General features: G+C 54.3%; 1 protein-coding gene across 1 annotated transcript in view; it reads right to left on the bottom strand.

The window, feature by feature from the left end:
• Positions 1–5,027: 5,027 nt before the first annotated feature.
• The window catches only part of LOC111140840 (calcium/calmodulin dependent protein kinase II alpha), a 58,076-nt gene continuing 40,974 nt past the window's right edge, over positions 5,028–22,129 (bottom strand). Inside the window, exons 14-19 of the mRNA XM_022493053.1 lie at positions 20,210–20,242; positions 19,180–19,228; positions 12,810–12,885; positions 10,126–10,220; positions 6,319–6,547; positions 5,028–6,038 (exon numbers count right to left, since the gene is read on the bottom strand). Coding sequence (XP_022348761.1) covers positions 6,035–6,038; positions 6,319–6,547; positions 10,126–10,220; positions 12,810–12,885; positions 19,180–19,228; positions 20,210–20,242 — 486 coding nt within the window. The 3' untranslated portion in view covers positions 5,028–6,034. The remainder of the gene's footprint in view (positions 6,039–6,318; positions 6,548–10,125; positions 10,221–12,809; positions 12,886–19,179; positions 19,229–20,209; positions 20,243–22,129) is intronic.

Below are 22,129 nucleotides of genomic sequence, written 5' to 3'. Positions count from 1 at the left end.
GAGGGTAGGGTCTAAACATCTGTATTTTTAGCCTATTCCCTGGGGGATTCTGCAGCAGCCGGCACAGTTCCCGTATTTGGGGAACCACAGGTTCAACCCCCTTATTGTAACGTGAAAAATCTGAGGTCCCGAGAGGGAAAGGAACTCACTCAAGGTCACACCGGGAGAAAATGATGGTAATTCTCCCTTTTTTCTTGGGTGAAAGTAGTCAACTTCTAGATCGTTCCATCCATCCCCTGGCTGTGGCCCAAAGCCCAGGAAAGGATGATGAGGCCAGGATGCCCAGAGGAAGGTGGCTTCTAAGACCTTGGTAGGTCCAGATGGAGGAGGGAGGGTGGGGCTCGTCACAGGAGGAAGGACAAGGAGCAGGGGCCATTCCCACAGGTCTGGTCCTGCCCTACCCTGCCCTGTGCAAACACTGCCAGCACCTGCTGGGGGATGTTTCCTAAAGGATTTAGGGTCTGGGGAAGGCCATTTCCATTGCTGGGGACCTACCTGTGCCCCAGAAAATCACATCCACAACAAAGGAGATTTGGCACACACTCTGACACTCTGATCTCCCACAGCCTCCTCCCTAGCCTTGTCTCTCCCCACCCCTACCTGATCCACTGTTCTGGGCTCTCAGACTTTGCCTTGCCTCCACCCCACCCCCCATTTCACCCTGTTGAGCATGGGCACAAGGCCTCCTCAGCACCTCCAGTCATTGCCACGCTTCTGCTCCTTCCTCTGGCTCCGATAGGCCTTGCATCTCCAAGCCCAGCCCCCACCCCAGCCCACCGTGCACTCCGGGTCGCCACGTGGCTCTCACTCTCTGGGGTGGCCTCTCTGGGGACAAGAGACAGGTCCCGCTCATCACTGGGTCCTACTTAGAGCCCAGCTGGTTGCAGCAGACCCCAGCAGGTGTTTGGAGGGGCTAAAATTCTGAAACCCACCCCCCTTCCTCACACCCTGGGCCATCCCAGTCAGATTCCCTCCCTCTGCCCTACAACGTGGAATGAGCAGAAGAGAAACGCAGTGGCCAATGGATGGGCGAACTGAGGACTGTGGGAGCACACACAAAGGCGTGGGGTTCCTGGTCCTTGGCGTGAGGGAAGAGTTAGCTCGAGGGAGTCAGTGAGTTTTGTAGTAAATGGGCAGTGGGGAGGTAGGGACTGCGGGCGGTCGCTGGAAGGGACGGAGGGTCAAAGATAGGAGATTCCTAAGAACCCAAGTCACAATTTGCTGGCTGTTCAGAGACAGGAAGAAAAGCAATGGGACACTGGAGGCCCTGGAGGGACCCCTGGTTCCGTCTTTGCCTCTGAGTGTCATTGTCTTCCTTTTCAGGGTAGGGCTGTTCTGACACAAGAGGTATTGTGAAAGCACTCTGTGAACTCTAAGGGGTCATGCTCCTGTCAGATAACAGTAGCGTTTTGGGTGGAGTTGGTACTTTCTGAGAGTCAAAGGGTACCTCTTGACGTTCACTGGGAGCTGGAGCCTCAGGGCCCAGGGCCTGCCTGTAACCTGTTCCTGCGCTGCCACCTGCTGGCGAGTATCTGCCATAGCAGCATGAACCCTTGGCCCGCCCTCAGACCCTTCCTCCCGCCAAATCGAGATCTCTAGTCTGCGGGAGGGTGGAGCTGAGAGAAGTCCCAGCGCTAAGTCATAGCATCCCGATTCCAGGCCAAGAGTGCAAATGCAAGGCCCCACATCCCTTTGCAACCCACCCTCTGGCCCCTCGCATCCTTGGCCTCTGTTCTCACTGTGAAGATCGTCCTGTGTGTGCAAAGGGCACACGCCTTGCGGCCCCTCTGCATACCAGCAGTGGGGATGGACTGTGGAAGTGGCTGGTGCAGGAATCTGGAATCCCAGACACCCCGAGCATGGTCTAGAGGGAACTGTGGGCTCCAGAAGGCACATCCCCCTGGCGCTGTGGAATCCAGGTAACTTAGGGGGCTGCGTGGCTGAGTGACCAGCTCACCTGCTTTGCCTGGGACTGTCCTGTGTCAGCAAACCAGGATGGGTGGTCACCTCGCCGTGGCCCAAGGGCCAAGGCCTCTGCATCCACACGTTGGCTCCACCTTGACAGCCTGGACGCAGAGAACCACACTCTCCTCTGCTGTGGCAGGGGGCCGCCCCTTGGCCAATGGAGCCTTTCATCCCGTCCCTCTCTCCAGCCCCAGGGCTCCTGTCCCAGGCACTCAGTCCACAGTGTGTGGGTTTTGAGGGACCTCTTCTCTTACCCCTTTCTCCAAACTAGTCTCCAGGAGTTCTGAGGCCTGGCGGCTTGTCTGTGAGGTTGGGCTGAGGGAGGAGAATAGGTGTGGAGGGACTTCTTCTGGAATAAACTCTCATTTTACAAGGAATCCAAGGCCTAGAGGAGAAGAGCCTTGCCCCCAGGCCCCCTTCGAGAGACTTTGCTGCCGGCCAGCTGTTTGCGGCAACCCGTGTCAACCTCCCCCTTCCTCTGGATACAGGGCCCCTGGTGTGGCTGAGAGAAAATCAGCCCCGTCCCTGGTTCTAACGCCAGGCCACAGTGTCCAGGCATAATCCCACTGTAATTAGCTCAGTCTTGAGCATGAGACCAAGTTGGCCCAATCAGAAAGGAGACCTTGGCTTTTATTTTGCAAATAGCGAGATCTGGAACAGGAAACAAACACCCCCTCAACCCAACCCAGTGTGGTTGTTCAGCAGAGACTGGGAGAGAGCAAGTGCGCAGAAGTTGGTAGCTATTTATTGCACTGAAAACACCAGTAAAACAGACACCCCTTCTTCCCCCCTCCCACCCAATAGCAGAAGTTTTGAGCAGTGGTCATTCAAGTTCACAGCCACATATTTTTAAAAAAGGAAAAAAAAAAAAAGAAGAAGAAGAAGAAGAAAGAAAGGAAAGGAAGAACTGAAACAAATCCCCAAACAAATAGTAACAAAGAAACCAGCACGGGGAGTCTGGCAAACACATCCCCCAAAGGGTCTCCCTTTGGGAGACAGGAGGCCAGGATTAGCGCCCAGGGGCGCACAGTCCTGGGAGAATACTTTCCTATAGAGGTGTTGGCATGCTGGAGCCTAGGTCTGGTCTTAGGTCTGGATTTTTTTTTTGCATCTACAGGATGTTTTAGAGGAGCAGAGTTTCACTGTCTGCTGGGGTTGGGCTCTGGGCTGCTGTGTCTGCCAGCCTCCCCTGCCTGGGCCTCAGGATGGCACCAATGCCCTGTGGTCCATGCTGGCTGACTTCCTACCCACCGGAGTGGACTTCCTCCGGGGGAGCCGTCTCCTCCTGGGGTAGGGACCTGCCTCCATTTCTCTGGCACTTGGAATGGGACACAGTGGATAGGAGGCATGAGGCGTGCCAGCAAATGAGAATCAGGACACTGGGGTCCTCCAGCTCAGTTGTCCCTGGTGGAAAAACCCAGGGCCAGAGCAGGAAAAGGACTTGCCCAAGGTCACACAGCGAGTCTGGTAAGACCTGGGGATGGAATCCTAATCCTAGTAACCCCCAAAGCATGGCTCTTTGCCCGCAGTCCACTGCTAATGAGCAGTTGACAGGCACCAAAGAGGGGAATGAGGGGCAGGTGCGGGAGTGGTGGGCTGGCCAGGCTCCAAACGAAGCAGGAGTCTAGCCAGTGACTAACCCTGTCAGTTCTCACAGGTACATTGGGTTTCACTTCACAATCCCGTTGGATTCCCCCATCAGCCCTGCAGCATAGGCTGGGCAGGAATATTTAACCCTTTAACTGATGGGGAAACTGAGGCTGAGAAGGGGACCAGACTTGGTCTTGGTAATTGCAGCATCCCCTGTGAAGGCCACACCTTCACGTTGGGCTTGGGGCTTGCTGTGGGAGCTGGCAGCTCACAAGGGAGGCAGGCAGTTTTACTGCTGGGACGCTGGGATCACTGGGCCTTAGTGGGAAGCCCTCTGGACCCGGGGCAGGCCAAGTCCCTACGCCCTGGGCCTCAGCAGCAGGGTGTCTGCCAAGGATAGAGGCCAGTGATCAACCAATGTGGAGAGCAGGAAGCCCAGGCAGCCTCTTTCCTGGCCTGCAGCCCCAGTCCAGCCTGCCTCACCTGTCCCCAGGGCAGCAGCTATGGAGAAAAGGGCCCAGCAGACATCTCATGATCAGGGAGGACTCAAAAAGTCCCAGATCAAACATCCCCATCAGTCCTCCAGCCAACATCCAGGACTCCCCAGAGGTTCAGGGGAACCAGAGCCTCCTCCAGATCCCCGGGGATGTGGCTCTTCCTCCCCTAAAATCCTCCAGAGGGGACAGTATCTCATGCTGGCAGAACACGGCCACACAGAGGCCAAAAAGCACAGAGAGGCGGCAACATAATTCCGAGTCGGACACTGAGAATACAACCTCTTTTTTTTTTTTTTTTTTTTTTTTCCAAAAAATTGGATTTTTTTTTTGCTGAATGTTTTTCTTCTTTTTTTTTTTTTTTTTTTTGAACATACTTACTGCATATAAGTCATGCAAAGAAAACAGTGCAGACAGTAGATCCTAGTGGACGTGCCAAGGCATTCCACATCAGAGTCAATCCCGGGGAAGAGGGAAAGAGAAAAGAAAAGAAAGAGATTCGAACCCACGGCTGCAGGACGAGGCGTGAAGAGGAGAAATTCCAGTGCTCTGCTTGAACCAGCAGATGAGGAGGGGAGAGGCAATGAAGACACATGCTCGTGAACCCCCAAAGACTGGGGAGTGCTGGGGGGGGCACATACGGATGCGGTGGGATGAAATCCTGGGAAGCTGGGAAGTGTCCTAGTAGGAACTTCAGTTTGGGAGGCAAGAAAAAAAAAAAAAAAAGATATTTCTGTCCTGACAACCTCCCCCACTCTCTCTGCCCTGATTTGCTGTTTCTTAGCACTAACATCTGGTGTTTCTAGAGTCCTGAAAGGAACCTTGGGACCAAAATGTCAGCGAGGCCCTCCGCCCCACCCAGGGCTGAGTCCACCTCGGACCCAGATAACCACAGGTGACAGAGTGAATTTCAGAGATGACATGAAAACAAAAACAAAACAAACCAAAAAAACAAAACAAAACAAAACAAAACAAAAAACACAAAAAAGAAGAAGAAGAAGAAGAAAAAAAGACCTAGAACAGAAAAAATCTACCCCTCACCCCTCTTCCCACATCCCTTCCCAACCCGGCCCGACCCTCCTCACAATAATTTGAGAGGTTTAGTTATTACATAAATATCCATGAACGCAAAATCCATTTACGAAACACAAAGGAGTTTGGCTATAAAAAGGCATGCGGTCCAAGTAGGAGTGGTACCTAAACGTGCCTTCTTTGCCCCCAAAAAGCAATCAGATTCTCTCCCTCTGATGGGACGAAGCTGGAATTCTCCGGGACTGATGGAAGGGTGGAATGGGCGTTACTGTTGGACGTAAACATCAGCCGAAGGCAGAAGGAAAGAGTGGGGGCACCCTGAGAGGATCGCACTCCACACACGGAGGGAGAAGGGTCCGCATGGACAGGAGGACGAGCAGGACTGGAGAAGGAGGAGCTAGGGAGGCAGTGTGAGGTGGGGGCTCCTGGCGTCTGCTCCTCTCTCACCCTCTCCCACAGGGGAGGCTGGCTCACGGGGCTGGGGGACCCTGGAAGGGAGAGACAGGGAGATGGGGACGGATGCCACATTCCTCCTGATTCCGCCCCTCCTTCTCCTCAGCGGCTGGGGGGACACACAGCTGGGCATTCTGGCCTACAGCCAAGGCAAGACCAGGCCGACAACAGCCAGGAGGGGGAGCCCTCGGAGCCAGCACCCAGAGGGGAGCCCCCCCACCTCCCCGGGCACCCAGTCCTGAGGAGGCCCCGCCCTGGCAGGTGACACAGAGCAAAAGGGACAGGGGGTGGCAGGGAGATGTGCCATTTGCTCGGAAGTCGTGATAGCTTTTGTGAGCAGGCAGGATTTTTTGACATAGCTCTGACGGTGATGGTGATGATGGTGGTAGTGAGGTGACGTGAGTGGGGGAATTCCAGCAAAATCCAAGTGGGAGAACCAGCAGCCACATTCCATGAACGAAGAGTAAATCTCTGCGGTCCAGGGCCCCCGGCCTGGTCCTTCAGCTGTAAGAAATTGTATGTATTGGGGGTAATGCAAGTGTTTCTGAGGGCAGCCCCCTCCCCATCCTTAGATGGTGTTGAAGCTGCTTCTGGTGGGTCCCGCTCAGCCCCCCACCCCACCCCAGGAACCTGCAGTTCTGTTCTCCTCCCCGTGGTCTCCAGCCCCCACCCCATGGCCTTCCAGCACCCAAGTTCCCCAACATGGCCCCCTCCAGACTGACACCGTCCCCCCATTCTTTTAGACTGTCCCAGACGACAGATGGCAGGAAGGAGGAGCTCTTACTGGGGCAGGACGGAGGGCGCCCCAGATCTGTGGAAGTGGACGATCTGCCATTTGCCGTCCCGGCGGTGCCAGACGCGGGTCTCCTCGGACTGGGCCGTGCGGGGGATGCCGCCTGCATCCAGGTACTGCGTGATGCGGATGTAGGCAATGCAGGCCGACTCGTCGCCCATCAGATGGATATGGGGGTTCAGGATGGTGGTGTGCACGGGCTTGCTGTTCCGAGACCACACTGGAGGTGGGGATGGGAGGGGGCAGAGGAGATGCAACGGGAGGCCTCCTGCATCCCTTCCTTCACTTCCCCATCTCCCAGCGACCCTCTCAGCAGAGGCACCCCCCCGCCTGCCTCATTTCCACAGGAGGGGTTCAGCTAGGAGTCCAGGCAGAACTTCCAGATGGCTAGAGCAGATCCCAGCTTAGAGACAATGAACTTCAGACATGCCAATTCTTTAAACACAGGGGAATGGGATTTTAGAATCACAGGATCTCAGACGCATGGAAGTATACGGCTATGACTGTGGACTCAGATGAACTTAGACCAGGGTCTCAAAACCAGGTTCCCTACAGAGGCCAGACAAGTACATAAACGAGGGGGGCGAGCAGGGTATAAGATGCTAAATAGCAACAGACCCTTTGCCTCTGGGTCAGGGAGCGAGCGATAGGGAGAGGTGGAGACTGTGGTGAATAGCACACCTTGTCCGACCTGCAGAGGGCGCCCTGTCCACAGCTTCCCTGGGAGCCCTCTGTGAGAACCTGACCCTTGAACAATGAGGGGGAGGGAAGTTAGCCACACCCCACCCCACCCCCCTGCACACTTGAAAATCCACATATAACTTTTGACTTCCCCAAAACTTAACTGCTAACAACTTTCTGTTGACTGGAAGTCTTACCGATAACATCAACTGTCAATTAACCCACATTTTGTATGTTATTTGCATTATGTGCTATGTTCTTACAATACAGTAAGCTAGAGGAAAGAAACTGTTATCAAGAAAATCACAAGGAAAAGGAAATGCATTTACAGGGCCGGTCTGTACTTATTGGGGAAGATGTGTGTAGAAGTGGACCCACACAGGTCCAACCCGTGTTATTCAAGCGTCAGCTTTAATGGAACCCACATTGCCACACCTGATTTTTGAGGAGAATCTAGAAATCTGAATTTTTATGTGAAAATGCCTCATTTTTATTATTGGCCACTAATTCAAATTTAAAACCTCATGCAGTCCACGCGAAGCATATATGTCATTTAGATATGGCCTATGGACCCCTGATCTGCAATCCCTACTCCTGACATATGGAATTATGGAAACCTGATTCATATTAAAATTGAGGAATCCTGGGATCTTGGAATCATGAGGATAGAATTGGTGGTCATGGGGTGAGGTCATGGAGATTTCCAGAGTCAAGCAGAAAGGCATAACTCTTGTAATCATGACAGAACTGAAAAAGGTACCTGAAGCCAGCTTTCTCTATGACGCATGTGAGCCACTATTATTATTACAATTATTATTCATTATTATTATTAATTATTTTAGTTCTAGGAACTCTCCATGTTTTCAGCAAGATAGAAAACAAAAGCACAGAAAGACGACCCAGGGAAGGGCTGGACTGGGGTCATGAGTGTCCCGGGCTTCAGAGGAACCCTCATTCCTTCTCTTTGTGTAGCCCAAAGGCAGGTTCAAATCCCACAGAGGACCAGTTTAAAAAATACACTGCCTATCTCCTCTCTTGAAGATGACAATTCAAAAATCTATACTATTCGAAAGCCTCCTTCCCCTTCCACACCCTCTGATTCTGATGCCCAGCCAGGTTTGTGAGCCATGGGTTTCCTGGGAAATGTAAAATGTCTTTTTTTTTTTTCCTGAACTACCAAAAGCATCCCTAATATTATAATCACACTATACCCAGGCTTTGTCTGCGGAACACCAAATCACTGAGACTTACATATGTAGACTAACAGACTGTGACCATTTTGGGCTCTCAGTGAAGGTAGAGCTTTTGCATTATAGGCTTGGGAGTAACCTCAGAAATCAGAGGTCACTCAGTGGCCCTCCTACAAAATGCAATGAGGCCTCCATAAGCATCCTTGACAACAACAAGGGCTGGAGGCACCCAAGACCATCTAGGTCAATGCCTCCATTAAACACATCTGGAAACTGAGGTCCAGAAAAGCAATCTGACTTGTCCCAAGCTGGGCCACTTCCCGAATGAAATGCAATAGAACCTAAAAGAAGTCAGTCTCCAGATGGGACTGAATTAGGACAATCTAGAACAATCTCAGAAGAGATGAACGAGCTCAGCATTGTTGAGGGTGCCTCGCTGTTGTTGGCAGGGGCTGGAGTTCTGGGGGACGTTTGTAAAAAAGGATCATCCTAATGTGGTATCTCTGAAGAGACCGTGACCTAACGCCCACCCTTATAGGCAGCATGGGAGAAAGGGCCAGGTCCTCCAGCAGGGAAAAAGAGGCAGGATGCTGGGACTTGGCCTGGGCCAAGAAGTCACTCTGGGTCTTGCACTCATGGGCCGGCTGGCGTTCAAACCTAGAGTCCAGGGGGCCAGTGTTGTGATGAGGCCCTCGGTGTGGACCCAGGCCAAGAGCTAGTTCAGCATTCTCTTTGTGTTCCTCATCTCGGAGCCTCTAGAGACAGCTCGGCCTGGTTTCTGCTCTGCTCAGTGGGGATTGGGGAGTTGACACTGGGAAACCAGCACCTTCAGAAGACAGACCCATATAGAGAGGAGCCAGGGAACTCCAGGGTGATGGAGAAAACTTAGGGTCCAGACACCCGTCTTCACATGAAAATTTAACCTCCCCTGCTATCCTTGGAGCATCAGAGTTTGATGAATTAAGAGAAAAGGTAACTTCCTTCTCAGCTTGTTGAGGGGCTCTTGGCCCCTCTGGTCTGTAAGGTACAGTCTGATTTAGCGCCCAGCTGAGCCTTGCCCCCTGATGAAGCTGCACGTATTGAAAGAGAATTGAGCAAGGTACCAGCTTTCTCACTGTGCGAACCAGTGCTGTTTCAAGCGGTGCCCACGTGCTCCAGAAACCATCTTGCATAGCCTCAGGGGTATATACCTTCCCTTTGGGGTACCTTGATATGCCACTCAGGGCCTTCCTGTAGGTCCTGAGCTAGAGGAGTCTACCTTGCACGTGCTTTGGTTTGTCCCTGTCTGAACCCTGGCCAAGGAGAGACATGGACACAGGCAGAAAGCGCCCTAGGTCAGGCCCAGCCTCAGCCCCCTGACAGCCCCTAGTTGCAAAGCTGCCAGGGTCTCTCCTGCAGAGGAGAGGCCCAGGAAGGACAGACATGCGGACAGAGACCTAGACACACAGGCAGGGGCACAGCAGTGTGAGCTTGGGTCCCCTCCTCTTCCCCAGACTGCCCACCCACAGGCATAACAGCTCACCAGCCAGCTTGTGACCAGTTGGGAGAGCTGGGGTGGCCCCAGACATCTAGATGGCTGTGACACGGGTATATGCCCAGGCAGGAAAGCTCTCTCATCTGGAAACTGAGAATAAAGGCCATCCCCACACCCTCCCAGGGGCGGGGGCAGGGGCAGGAGAGGGCTGGGAGGACTTGTCACCCTTGTCCCAGGTCCCCATCCTCAGCCACAGGAGGGACAACTGGTGGTCGGACGGGCCCAGGTTATGAGAGGGAACCAAGATGGTACCAACCCCTGTCCACACGGGATCTTCCTCTTCGCGGGCTCCTGAGCTGCCCCGGGGGCCCTGCCCGTCACCCTGCTGTGCCATCCGGCAGGACATGGAACGAGAGCAGACAACAGGCACCCCAGAGAGAAGGGATTGCTCACGGTTTTCAAAATAGAATCGATGGAAGTCCAGGCCCTCGACCAGGTTCCCCAGGGCCTCGGGTTCGAAGGCCGTCATCCCAGGGTCACACATCTTCCTAGGGGGAGGAAGTCAGAGAAAAGAGGGCTTGGGTTGGCCTCCTGGGACCACCTTCTCATTCCAGGGACCTGGGCTGGAGAGGGGGGTGCTGTGACATTGAAGTGATCACGCCGGACTCCCAGGATCGGTGCGGTCAGTGGTGGTGGTGGGGGGGGGAACAGGCTTGCCAACTGCACCGTGAGGCACCCACCGCCCACTAGGGGTGCCACATAAAACTGGGAAGCCTGGGTGCAGGTCCAGCTCCTGCCACTCACTGGTTATAAGACCCCCAGCACCAAGCGAGAGCGCTGCAAGGGGCCGTGAAGCGTTGTGGGCAGCCCTCGGGCGCCGGCTGCGGGTCACTCGGCCTGCAGGCTTGTCTCTACATCACATCTCCCTGCCCAGGGCAGCCAGGCCAATCTGCCTTCCTGGGGGGGGCAGGGGAGTACTTTTTCCTTCACGTGAAAGTGACCTCTGCTCGCAGAGCAGGTTATGTCCCTGGAGGGGGTGTGTTTTGCTTCTTTAAAGGTGCCCCTTTTGCCCTCAGCATGAGCCTCAGTTTCCTCTTCTATAATGTGAGGAAAGTAGCCCTCCATGAAGTCATGCCTGGGAGGAAGGCATGTATTTTCGGTTCAGAGCTCCCTTCCAGGTCTCAGCCTTCTGGGGAACCCTGACAGTCAGGTTGAGGAAGGAAAAACTGTCTCCCCCACCTCCAGGCCTCTGGGACCTGTGGCACAACACAGACCCCGTTACAGTGGCATTGCAGCCAGGGACAGGAAGTACCTCTGGACAAGCAAAGATCCCAAGCCGGGGAGGAACAGGAGACAGGGGGAGGACAGGTATGGGGCCCGGCATTGTCTGATCTGGGCACTGTGAGGAGTGTAGGCCACTCTATCCCTGCTCTTCCCTGACTGTCCCTCTCCGTGTGACCCCAAACAACTCGCTTCTCGGCTCAGCAGCCCAAATTCTTCAGTGGGGGGCTGGGGGTCCAGCTCAGACCATATGAGATACTCAGGACCCTTCAGTTCCAGAAGTCTTCAAGTCTGGGGGTCTGAGCCCCAAGTGTCGGGGAGACTGAGCCCCTCACTGGAGAAGCCCCTCTCCAGGAAGTCTCTGGGGTCCCTGACTCTGAAGTGACTCAGAGACCACCTGTTCCAACTCCATTACACATCTAGGGACACTGAGGCTCAGTGAGCGCGGGCTACTCAGGGCCAGACTCAGGACACCAGAGGCTCCAGAGGTGATGGCACGGGGTCAGAACCTAGGGTAGGCTGCACATGCCAGGAGAATGACATCACAGAGGTGGGGGGTCCCCAGAAATGGCACTGCAGGGAGGGCTTTGGGGTCCATAGAAACCACCTCTCTTTCTCTCCCTCCCTGGCTGTATCCTTCCAGAGATAGTCTTGGGCTCTTCCTGGGTCTGATTTAGCTCTCTTGAGGAGGGCTGCCGGCAAGACCCGTTTAGTGCTGTGTTTCTGTGCTTTTAGGCTTTACCTGGGTGCACGTGTGCACACATGCCTAGCCACACCCCTTATGCACACAGTCACAAACGTGCACATGTGGACAGGTGCGTGCACACACGCGTCCATGCAGCTTCCGTCCCACACCTGTACCTTCCAGAGTCCTTGTTCCTCCAACAGAAGCAGTGGGTTGCTGGGGCTTTGCCACCTGCTGCTGCTGAAACCTTCCCACAATTAAAATGCACCTGGCCTGCCAAGCCTTTGGGAGACAAACTTAAGGTCCTGGGCACCGAGGAAACCAGGAACCAGCTGCCCAAGACCCAGATCCCAGTTAAATTATTCCCACCTCACCAGAACCCAAGGCAGGGTCATTCTACCTTAGATGGCAGCTTTTATCCACCAAAAATCATATGTGGGGTCTTGTCAGCCCTAGCTGAGAGGTTGAGGGCTAAGCCCAGAATCCTCCCTCTCCCTGCGGTGGGGCCCGCTTCTGGGCCAGACCATGCAGGCTGTGGGTGGACACTAGGGGGCGCTCCAGCCCAGCCTTCGCACACAGCCGCCCCTTGAAAGGCTGGTCCAGATGGGTAGGGGACATCTCATACCATCTGTTTCATTTTATGTTATTTTTGGGCACTTGGCCTTATTCCCCAGAGGATTTAAGGTTCTGTTTCGAGGTTCGTTTCCTCACCCCTGCTCACTGGAGGACGCACCCTGTGGATTCCTGCCTGCTTCTGCCCACCTGAGGTCAGAGGCCTGAGGAGGTCCAGGCTGAGGAACAGGCCCAGGCAGCAGGTCTGAGGAGAGGCCCGCCTCCCTCCCCTCCTTCCCTGCTCATCTCCTGAGGAGGCCCATGCTGTGGTGGGGGAAGCAAAGGAGTTTTGTTGGAGTTCCTTCTGGGGAACAAGAGATGAGGAGGAGGATATGAGGAGGAGGAGAAGAGGGAGGACTGAGATACAGAATATTGTGAACAGAAAGCTTCATTAAAGCAGAAAGTCTAAATGCAAAACAGACATACGAGTTCAGTCTGGTTCATGGCACATGCAGAGGGAGTGAATGAGGACTGGAGACGAGAACCCCCAAAGTTAGCCATCAGCGCCCCCTGAGCCACGATCCAGGCAGGACATGCAGAGTGGACCCAGCCGACTCACGTGTAGGACTCAAAATCTCCATTGCTTATGGCTTCAATCAGCTGCTCTGTCACTTTAATAATCTCCTGTTTCCGCACTGCAAGGCAGGAGGAGACACAGAGAAATGATAGTAATATAACGAAGCACCAGCTACCATTTTCTGAGTCCCTGTCATGTGCCAGACCCTCTGTGGGGACCTGAGAGCCTTGTACAGACGGTCTCAGTTAGCCTCACATTATCCCTGGGAAACAGGTACCATTACTTCCATTTCACAGAGGCAGAAACTGAGGCCCAGAAAAGTGGAGAAGAGTGGGAAATTTCCCTCAGCTGCAAAGGGCAGAGTCAGCGTCCCGGCTGGCAGCCTGGGCTTCAGTGAATCATGCATGGCAGACATTCTGACGTTAGGCCTCATGGGAAACCAGGCTGACTCCAAAATACACTACTCTGTCCCCTTGCTTTGCCACCTGAATCAAAACCGGGTCAACAGTGGTGGTTGTTGCTAGCAGCCACGAACCAGGGCTCCCCCTGGGCCCAAACTGGGGGCCTTAAAGAAGGTCTTAGGGCTTCCTGCTCCCTTAGGTCTGGGTGAGCTTTTTGCTCCATGTGGGGCCTGTAGGAATCAGGACTGAGGGATTCAGAACTTTCTAGGCATCATGAATCCCAGTTGCTGAGACCCGGCCTCCACTGTCCACCCCCAGAACACGACGAATGGCTTTTTCTGGTAGAGGCTTAGGCCATCAGCTTTCTCATGACAAGGGCTCTGTTCTGAGCCCCAGTTTTCCCATCTGTGAAATGGAAACAGCACCACCTCTCATCCCTTCAGTGCCGAACCCAGACTGGCGTACCAGACAGACTTCACCCACTTCTCCCAGACACCCCAGGAGGTCAGCAAGGCCAGCACTCCCGATATGACACATGGGGAGACTGAGCCTCGCTGACGGAGGAATTTGGAGCCCAGTGTCCTGGCTCCCAGCAGGACTGTCCCACCAGAAGCCTGGCATGGTTCCCTGGGCCAGGCTCTCCTCACACGGGCCCATGCTTCACTTCCAACCCAGTCAGCTGGCTGGCCTACGGAGCAGCCTCTGGTGAGACACGTGGCCATGTCTCAGTCTGGGACGGAAGGAGGGGAAACACGCCTGGCTGAGGCCCTGTCCCTGCCCCTTTCCTCATCACCGCCTCTGCCACCCCAGCCCTGATGCCGGGGAGCTCACCTCGGGTTCAGAGGACACAGAATCCTACAACATCCGAGCTGAAAGAAACCTTGGGGACCAGAGCCTCAGCCTCCAGATGATGATGGAAATGGATGGCCATTTTTTTTTTTCAGATGATGGGGGAAATGGAGGCCCAGGAAGGGGTCGACTTGCCCAAGAACACAGAACACCTTGGTGTAGGGCTTGGTTCCCAGCCCAGGGCCTTTTCCCCAGGACCCCTACGCTCCCCACCCCATGCTCCCTGATGAGTTAGGCCCATACGCTTGTCTATCTCCCAACTTAGATACGTGCTCCGTGGAAGCTAGGCTGTGGCTGCCTTTGTTGCACTGGACGCCCGGGCCTGGAACAGACCTGGCCCCACGGGCGTTTCCCACCGCACAAACAAGCACACCAGCCTTTGTGCCGTGTGCTCAGCCTGAAGCATCTGGAAGCCTCACGGCATGACTTCATGTGGCCATCACTGCCACATCAGAGATGAGCAAAGCACGGGTGAGAGAGGGTGACTGTCTGCTGTAGCGGGCTGACCGATCCCACCAGAGTCTGCAGATCCAAAACCCATCACACTCTCCTCAAGGCAGGGGTCCCTGTGCCCAGCATGCCTGTTGGCACATGGTGGGTGTCCCAAAGACGTAACAGTCACCATCTTCAATGTCAGCAGCACAGTGAGGGGCTAATTCTTGATCTCCTGGCTCTGCTCAGATTTACCAGGGCTGGGAATGAGCCTGTGTTGGACCGTGAGCTCTGCCGGCTCACACTGGGGGGCCTCGCCTGGGGTGGGGGCAGAGGAGGCAGGGGCGAGCTAATCAGTGAGTGGACTGAACCGGGCCTAGGGCTGCTGTCTTTGTCCTGTGTGCTGGAATCTACCAAGTGGCCAGGTGGTTTTTGTCCCTTGGAGCCCAAAAGCCTGGCCTGCTGCCCAACTCTGCCTTCCTTCATGGAGACTGAGGGCAGGAAGACACCCATCTCTGCCAGGTGACACGGCAGTCCACTCCCATGCAGAAGCAGGGTGGTGATCCAGAGCGGTCCACACACTCCTGGCAGGCCATGGGACCTGGGCCACCTCCTGGCTTTCTCTGCACAGACTTTAACACTCCTTCCAGCTTGACATCCCATGAGCCCGTGACATTCCCTAACTCCTGTGGGCTCCTTCTCACTGCCATCCCGGAGACGCTAGGAGAGCAGTCAGGGGCCTGGAATCTGGAGCCAGACTCCCTGGGTTTGGAGCCCGACTCTGCTGCTTATACTTCCCCGTTCCTCGGTTTCCCTGTATGTGTAATGGAGCTTCTAATAGTACTTACCTCACAAGGGGTTCTGAGAACCAAGTCAAGGATGCATCAGTAGAAATAACAAACACATGTATGCTTCTCATTAAGAACCAGCTACTGTTCCAAGCCCTTTCTATCAACTCATTTATGTCAATAATGGTGCACAATATAAAGCATTTAGAGCCGTGCCTGGCAGTCTGTGAATAAGAGCGATGATTATTATCATCTGGAAATCTCCGAATTGGAAGTTCTCCCTGAGGACAGCATCTGGTCTCTAGCCAGGGCCAGGATGCTTCCCAGCAGCCTGAGACATGATGGTTCCGTTTTTGGTTGGAACTTTGGGGGTTGTAGCCTGCCAGGGAACCTGACACACACTATTGGGCTTCTCTCCCTCTGCACCCACCTTCTTCTTCTTTTAAGTCTGACTCTCCCCTCTGAAAGCCCCTTGTTATGGTTCTCTTCCCCTTTCTGCCTCCTGGGGCCCCAGAGTATGTACTGCTTCCTCAGACCCTATGCCCTCTCCCCTCTACTAGTCTTCTCTTTCTAAGGCTGAAAGCCTCCAGGATAGGGTTTGCAGGATCTGATTTAAGCTGGCCATCCACTCTTTGAGGGTCCTTGAGCTGTTTAAATGCCTCTCTGAGTGTCAGCACACAATCCTCAATGTGGCTTGAATATTGCAGAATATCAGGTCTGGGGTAGCACTCTCTATCCGCTCCTCAAATCTGGACACTATACCTCTATTAACGCATCCAGAGACAATGCCTAACTTGGCTGTGCTTCTAGCCACTCAGAACATCAAGTTTAACAACAGTGGAAGTCTAGTGGGCAGAAATCTCCCTAGTAGCTTCATCTGTGGGACAGAAGATCTGGGAGTCTGGTGCTCCCTAGAGCTGGAGAAATTCACTCTGGTTTTGGTTCCCTTCCCTGTCCTCAGCAGTCCTGTTTCTATGTGAGAGATTCATTTAGCAGCTTCTCAGCAGCAACCTCTGGCATTTCTCATCTGCCAGGTGTTCACCCATGCAATCTAGGAGTGCTCCTATACAGGCACTCTCTGAAGGTCTCACAGCATGCTGAGGCTAAAATGGAATCAGCATTCCTGGCCAATATTTCCCAGAAGGTCTCTGCCTAGATTCTGAGGCAGCTCTTTGGGTTGGGGAAGAAATTAATTTTTCATGGTGCTGACCAGTAGGAGTTAGGGAAGTGGGAAGAAAGCCTGGCAGAGCCCCGTCCACACAACTCAGAGGGCCAGAGGCCTGTGCATTAAGCCTGAGGTGCTCTGAAATATTAATGTCTCTTTCTTCGCTCAGGGGAAATTGTTCCCTGGAGGATGACATTTCTAATTAACTTTAATGTTAGGTCAGAATTTACCCCACCAGCTGCTATTCTCACTTAGGGAGAAGACTTAACAAATTAACACCAGAAAACGTTTTTTTCTGAAACTTTCTCTGAGGCCTGAAGAAGCTGGGGAAGGCACAGGGCTCCTCTTTCCTGCCAAACACAGGGAGAAGCTCTTGGCTGAGCCAGTGTCTCTGCTATCTGACATGGCCTTTTACATGGGGGAAACTGAGGAAGGGAACAGGGCCCCAGTTCTGCCATCAATAACCTGGACTTGCCCTTTCTCTCTGGGCTTGAGATGCTCCTCTGTAACAGGGGTACAGGTGAACTAAAATCTAAGACTCCACAAATTTTCCCATCCTGATCTCTCCAGAGCGGAATCTAATGACAGCAAGTGTGAGGCCTCAGGATGCCACCCAGAGCCATCACCCCAGGGGGAGAATGTCTTTGATGGGTCATGTTCACATTTATAACACATACAAATTTCACATTCCTTTCCAAATATTTCTAACATATAAATATCTGTCTTAAAATAATCTTTGAGTAAAACTGAGGCTCCAAGAAAATTCCATGTGGCTTCCTGTCATTCAGCCGTAAGTTCCGGTTTGAAAAAAAAGAAATTGAAATTTATTAAACTATGACCAGTGCCAAACACTGTGAAACCACTGTATATGCAGCCTCTCATCTCATCCACACAGCAGTCCTCTGAGATTGTTACCATTATCATCCCCTCTTTACTGAAGGAAAACTGAGGCTCAGAGAGGTTGAGTAAGTTGTCCAAAATCACCCAGCAAATGGACTGCCATGAAGAAGCATAGAGCCAGTTCACCTCTACAACCCCTGTCTGCTCTGAGACCAGCATCACAAGGCCTTAACAGGTCTTCTCAAAATCCCAGTGCCTTTTATCATTAGAACGGTGAGCTTTAAATGTGGCAACAGTCTTGGATATGCCATGTCTTGGCTCACCACAGAGTCCACAGGGGCAGGGCCAGGGATGTGGTTGGAAAACCACACCTGAGGGACTTAGAATGCACACCTGACCCCAGTGGGGAGTTTTTCTATAAGATTGTCGGTTTTTAAAAGGTCGTCCCTAGTTCCGTCGTGGAAGACTGATGTGTTCTACTGCTGGGCTGTGGTGATGGAGTGACTGGCCCCAAGGCCCGGCAGGGAATGACTGCACAGGGACACATACGGTGTGGAGCCGACCTTCCGCGGCCCCCGGGCAGTGTGTGGAGGGAGTCATGGTGTTCAGCGTGCCAAACTGTCTTAAGAGGTGGACTGAGCAATTGTGCAGAAGTATTTGTTACGTAACAAAATGCCCCTTCATTGTGCTCTTCTAGGGGTCGATATCCAAATGGAAAAATGTCTACACTGGTACGGCTGCAATCTCTCCAGGTCAGTGGTGTTCTTCTAAGTTGCAAAGACTCCCCAGGGGTCTCCAACATGTGCTGAGTGTGAGAACCCCCACTCCGGCTAGTCTCCCTGTCCCATGGGACGAGGATGGCTGGTGTGGACAGGACAGCAGGACATCGCTAACTCGTCCAACGATTTGGGGTCCCCTGAGCAGAAGGCGACCCTCAGCCTTCCTCCTCCAATTCCAAGCATGATTTCCACACACCCAACCTGTGAACCACGGGTACCAGGCGTGGAGTCCTGGAGCCACGCTGCCCGGGTTCAAATCCTAATTCCAGCCTTAGGAGCTAGGGGACCCTGGGCCAATTTACTCAACCTCTGTTTCCCAGGCTATAGAATGGGCTCGATCACAGTACCTACCTCACTGCTCAGGTAGATATAAAGCACTTGGACCCGGTCTAGCCCATAGCAAGTGCCCTGAAAAGGGTGTCCATGATTCCTCTTATCATCCTTATTAGCTCCCCTCAGCTGGTCACAGTAATTCAGGGTTTTGCTCCCTCCTCCATCTTAAGGCTTGTGGGGACTGTCAACCACTAGGGGTTGGTCTTAGGCAACGCTCCAGTTCAACTGAATTTTCGGAATTTTTGCTTTCCCTTCCCTTCCTCAGGCAACGCTCCAGTTCAACTGAATTTTCGGAATTTTTGCTTTCCCTTCCCTTCCTCTTTTCACTTCACGTTCTTAGAATCAACTCATGTTTATTATTTATTTGTTTGTTTATTTATTTTTAAAGTAAGCTCTATGCCCAACGTGGGGCTTGAACTCATGACCCCAAGATCAAGAGTTGCACGCTCCACCAGTGGAGCCAGTCAGGTGCCCCCTAAAATCAATTCATTTTTTAAAAAATTCAAAAAGAAAATGTCTGCCACCGTGATACATTTATGACCTGAATAGGTTAATGTTCTGCCCCCTAAAACATCCTAAAATTAAGCACACCACCCCTGCAGTAAGCAAAGTCCGCCTGTGCACCGCCCTTAGCCCGAGTACCTCACGCGGGAAGCAGTGTCCTGCGGTGGCACTGCCCAGTCCGCAGGGGGCGACAGCCAGGGTCTCTGTGGAGGAGCAGGACACAAGCTCGGCCCTGGGGCCCTTGGAGGCTGGGGCTGTCAGGGAAGGGGGCCTGCCGGGAGGCCCGGGGGGCCCAGACGTTGAAGGCGAGGCCCCCCCTACCTTTGGTGTCTTCATCCTCGATGGTGGTGTTGGTACTCTCGGAAGATTCCTGCCAAAGAGAACACGGGAGGCGGTGAGGGCCAGCTGGCGAGCAGAAGAGGCACGGCCCGTTGGGGGCTGCCCCCCGGCTGCCTGATGCGGCGGCCCGGCTTCTGTCGGCCTCGCCGGCTCTGCCATCCAGATGCTGCCCTGAAGACCCTGCCAGACTCTTGAGCCTAAGGAGGGGGAGGGCCCAGCTAAGCAGGTGGTGGGTGGCAGGGGGCATGGGTGAAGGGACGGGTACGAGGAGATCCCTGGCCTTTCTGGAAGGGCTGGGAGGGCTCCCCGGCCCTGTCTGCTTGAGGGAGCCAAGACAGGGTGTGGGAGAGCAGAGAGGCTCGTGGTGGCCACAGAATGGGGAAGGGATACACACACCGGCAGGAGAGGAAGAGAGAGAGGAGGGGAGGCCCAGTGTGAGAGAGGCTGGGCTTTTCGAGGGCAGAAAAACCGCACAGCTGGGGGAGATAGCCACGGAATCAGAAGAAGAGGGATGTGGGCCGCCATGCCACCACTGGGACCCCTGGACAGAAGGCAGGGGCTGGTGGCTCCGCTGCCACCGGCGGGCCCTGGGGAGCGTCGAGAAGCTCAAGAAGGGCCTCTCGGGCGCCCACTCCTTTGGCCAAACCAAGCCCCCCCGCGCCGCACCTGGCACAAACCAAGCCCTGAGATGAGTTCCAGAGCAGAGGGCGGGGAGAAGCAAGAAGCCAAGGGCTGGACGTGGGATGGGGTTCAAATCAACCTTCATACCTGAGGAGGTCCTCAGGTCTACGGCCAGGCTGCTGGTCTGGGCCATGGAGTTGGAGGTGTCAACAGAAACACGCAAACAACACGCACACGCAACACGCAGACTGTCACACGAGGCACACGTACCAAGCACGCCCTGAGCAGCCTCTCCCCGCCCCGGGTTCCCAGTGCAGCCTGCAGGAGGGAGGCAGGAGCGAGGGTTCGAGGCCCAGCATTTACCGGCGTTTGGGAGACGGCAGACACTCACCATTAACTGAACGCTGGAACTGGACTTTCTTTTCTGGAAAAACAAGGAGAAGAGATGGGACAGGAAAAGACACAGCGTGAAAACGGCAGGGAGCAGAGAAACGGCAGGGAGCAAAGAAACGAACGACAGTGGGGGGGGGGGCTTGGAAGGATGATGAGCCTCACGGTCATCCTCTAAGATTCCTTGCCAGCGTGGCAGTGGGGCTAGAAGTCAGGGCCATGAGCAAGAGCTGCCCTAGCAGGGCCAGTCCTCTCTCAGCCTGAAGCTCTTGGGGGCCTCATGCACAGCTGCCTGGGGCTCACCATCTGACCAGCAAGCTCTGGGCCAAGCCTCCCTTGGACCAGCGCTCCCTCTACATCAAGTTCTGATGGGGTCTTGGACGCCAGTTGCCAGAGGCCTCTGGAAGCCAAAGTTCTTGCAGGACCAAAGGTGCTCAGGTCTGGAGATGAGGCCCAATGCCTCCTCCTAGCCTCCCCTTGTGTGTCTACTGAAAGAACCCCACTCCTGGTTTGGTTGGATGTCAGAGTTCCTTGGGAAACCTGTAGAAAAGAAACATAACCAGGCCCCCTCAAGGAGTTCAATAACTAGGTCTGGGGTGGGGTGTCTGCTTTTTAAACAGTATCCCCAGGTGACTTCAAAGCAGCCCTGGGCATGGACAGTCCTCTAAGTGGCCTTTGAAATCCTGCCTCTGGTCCCAGCTTCCCAGTGACAGGCCTGTTCAGCTCCCTTAGGCTGACAGAGAAACTGAGGCACGGCCAGACACACAGCTGAGCCCTGCCATCCCACCTAGTCCAGCTTTTGGAGGATTTGCAGCTTCACTCATATTATTGGCCGTGGAACCAAGGGAGAGGAGAAAGACAGAGGACACATTGTCTTCTTGTTCTCTCACTGTAAGCTAGGAGTCGTAAAGACTCGCATTTGTGGAGGCTACGGGTCTAATACTGACATTCGCATTGCACGGATGGGAAGCTGGGGCCCAAAGATGGGCAGTGACCTGTCCGAGGTCTCTCAGCTATCCGGGAGCAGAGCGGAGGCGGGAACCCCCGAGTGCAGGCTTTCCCCTCTGTGCAGGTCTCCAGATACCGCGGCCTGACTGCTCTGCCTCAGCTGGCCCTTCACGGACGCCCTTCCTTCTGAGAGGCCTGGAGGTTGTTATCCTTGCTGTAGTGTGTTGTGTGTGTGTGTGTGTGTGTGTGTGTGTGTGTGTGTAGGGAAGGACTTGAGATGTCCTCAGGGTGGGCCTTTGCCCTGGGGGAGGCACTGGCTATTCTCTGAGGATCCTTAGGTCTAATTCTGGGCTTTCTGACTCCAAGATCCAGGAGTGTATGAGCGCCAGGAGCCCAAGATCCTGAGTTCTCCTTCCAGGGACCCCAAAGACGTGGCAGAAGCAGCTTGTTGGGCATCGGCCTGTGTAAGGGCTCACGGCCTCTGCCTCTGCCCCAGCTGGGTGGACAGTGAGACTCCCGCAGCCAGCAGCCTGCAGCCAGCCCCCAGGGTCGGCCTCACTCCTGGCAGGAGCCTGGCCAGGCACAGTGTATGTGGGAGGGGACAGGCCCTCCCAGCTCGCCATCAGCAGAAACCTGAGGAACACAGGGGCTAGGGTTCCAGGCGGGACACGAGGAGGGAACACAGAGCAGAGACTGCATCAGAGTCGGACATACAGTGACAGGATGGGACATGGGGGAGAGGAGTCACGATGGTACGGATGGGACACCAACAGGGGCAGTGAGTGGGGCTGAGGGGTGGGAGCAGTCGGCCGCTCCTCATAGAAGTAGAGGCTTAGAGGTGGCAGGGGTGGGGGTGGGGTCAGTGCTCCTCGGGAACAGAAAGATTCGATTTCCCTGGATCACCAGTGACAATGGTGCTAATAATAACCCCATACTGACCGGGGTCTTTCACCACAAGTAGAGTCACATCTCT

The sequence above is a fragment of the Enhydra lutris genome, unplaced genomic scaffold, assembly GCF_002288905.1.
Source record: "Enhydra lutris kenyoni isolate GAN:26980312 unplaced genomic scaffold, ASM228890v2 scaffoldscaffold5, whole genome shotgun sequence".
NCBI lineage: Eukaryota > Metazoa > Chordata > Mammalia > Carnivora > Mustelidae > Enhydra > Enhydra lutris.
The sequence above is the reverse complement of the archived record's forward strand: the minus strand, read 5'-3'. Positions and strand labels throughout refer to the sequence as shown.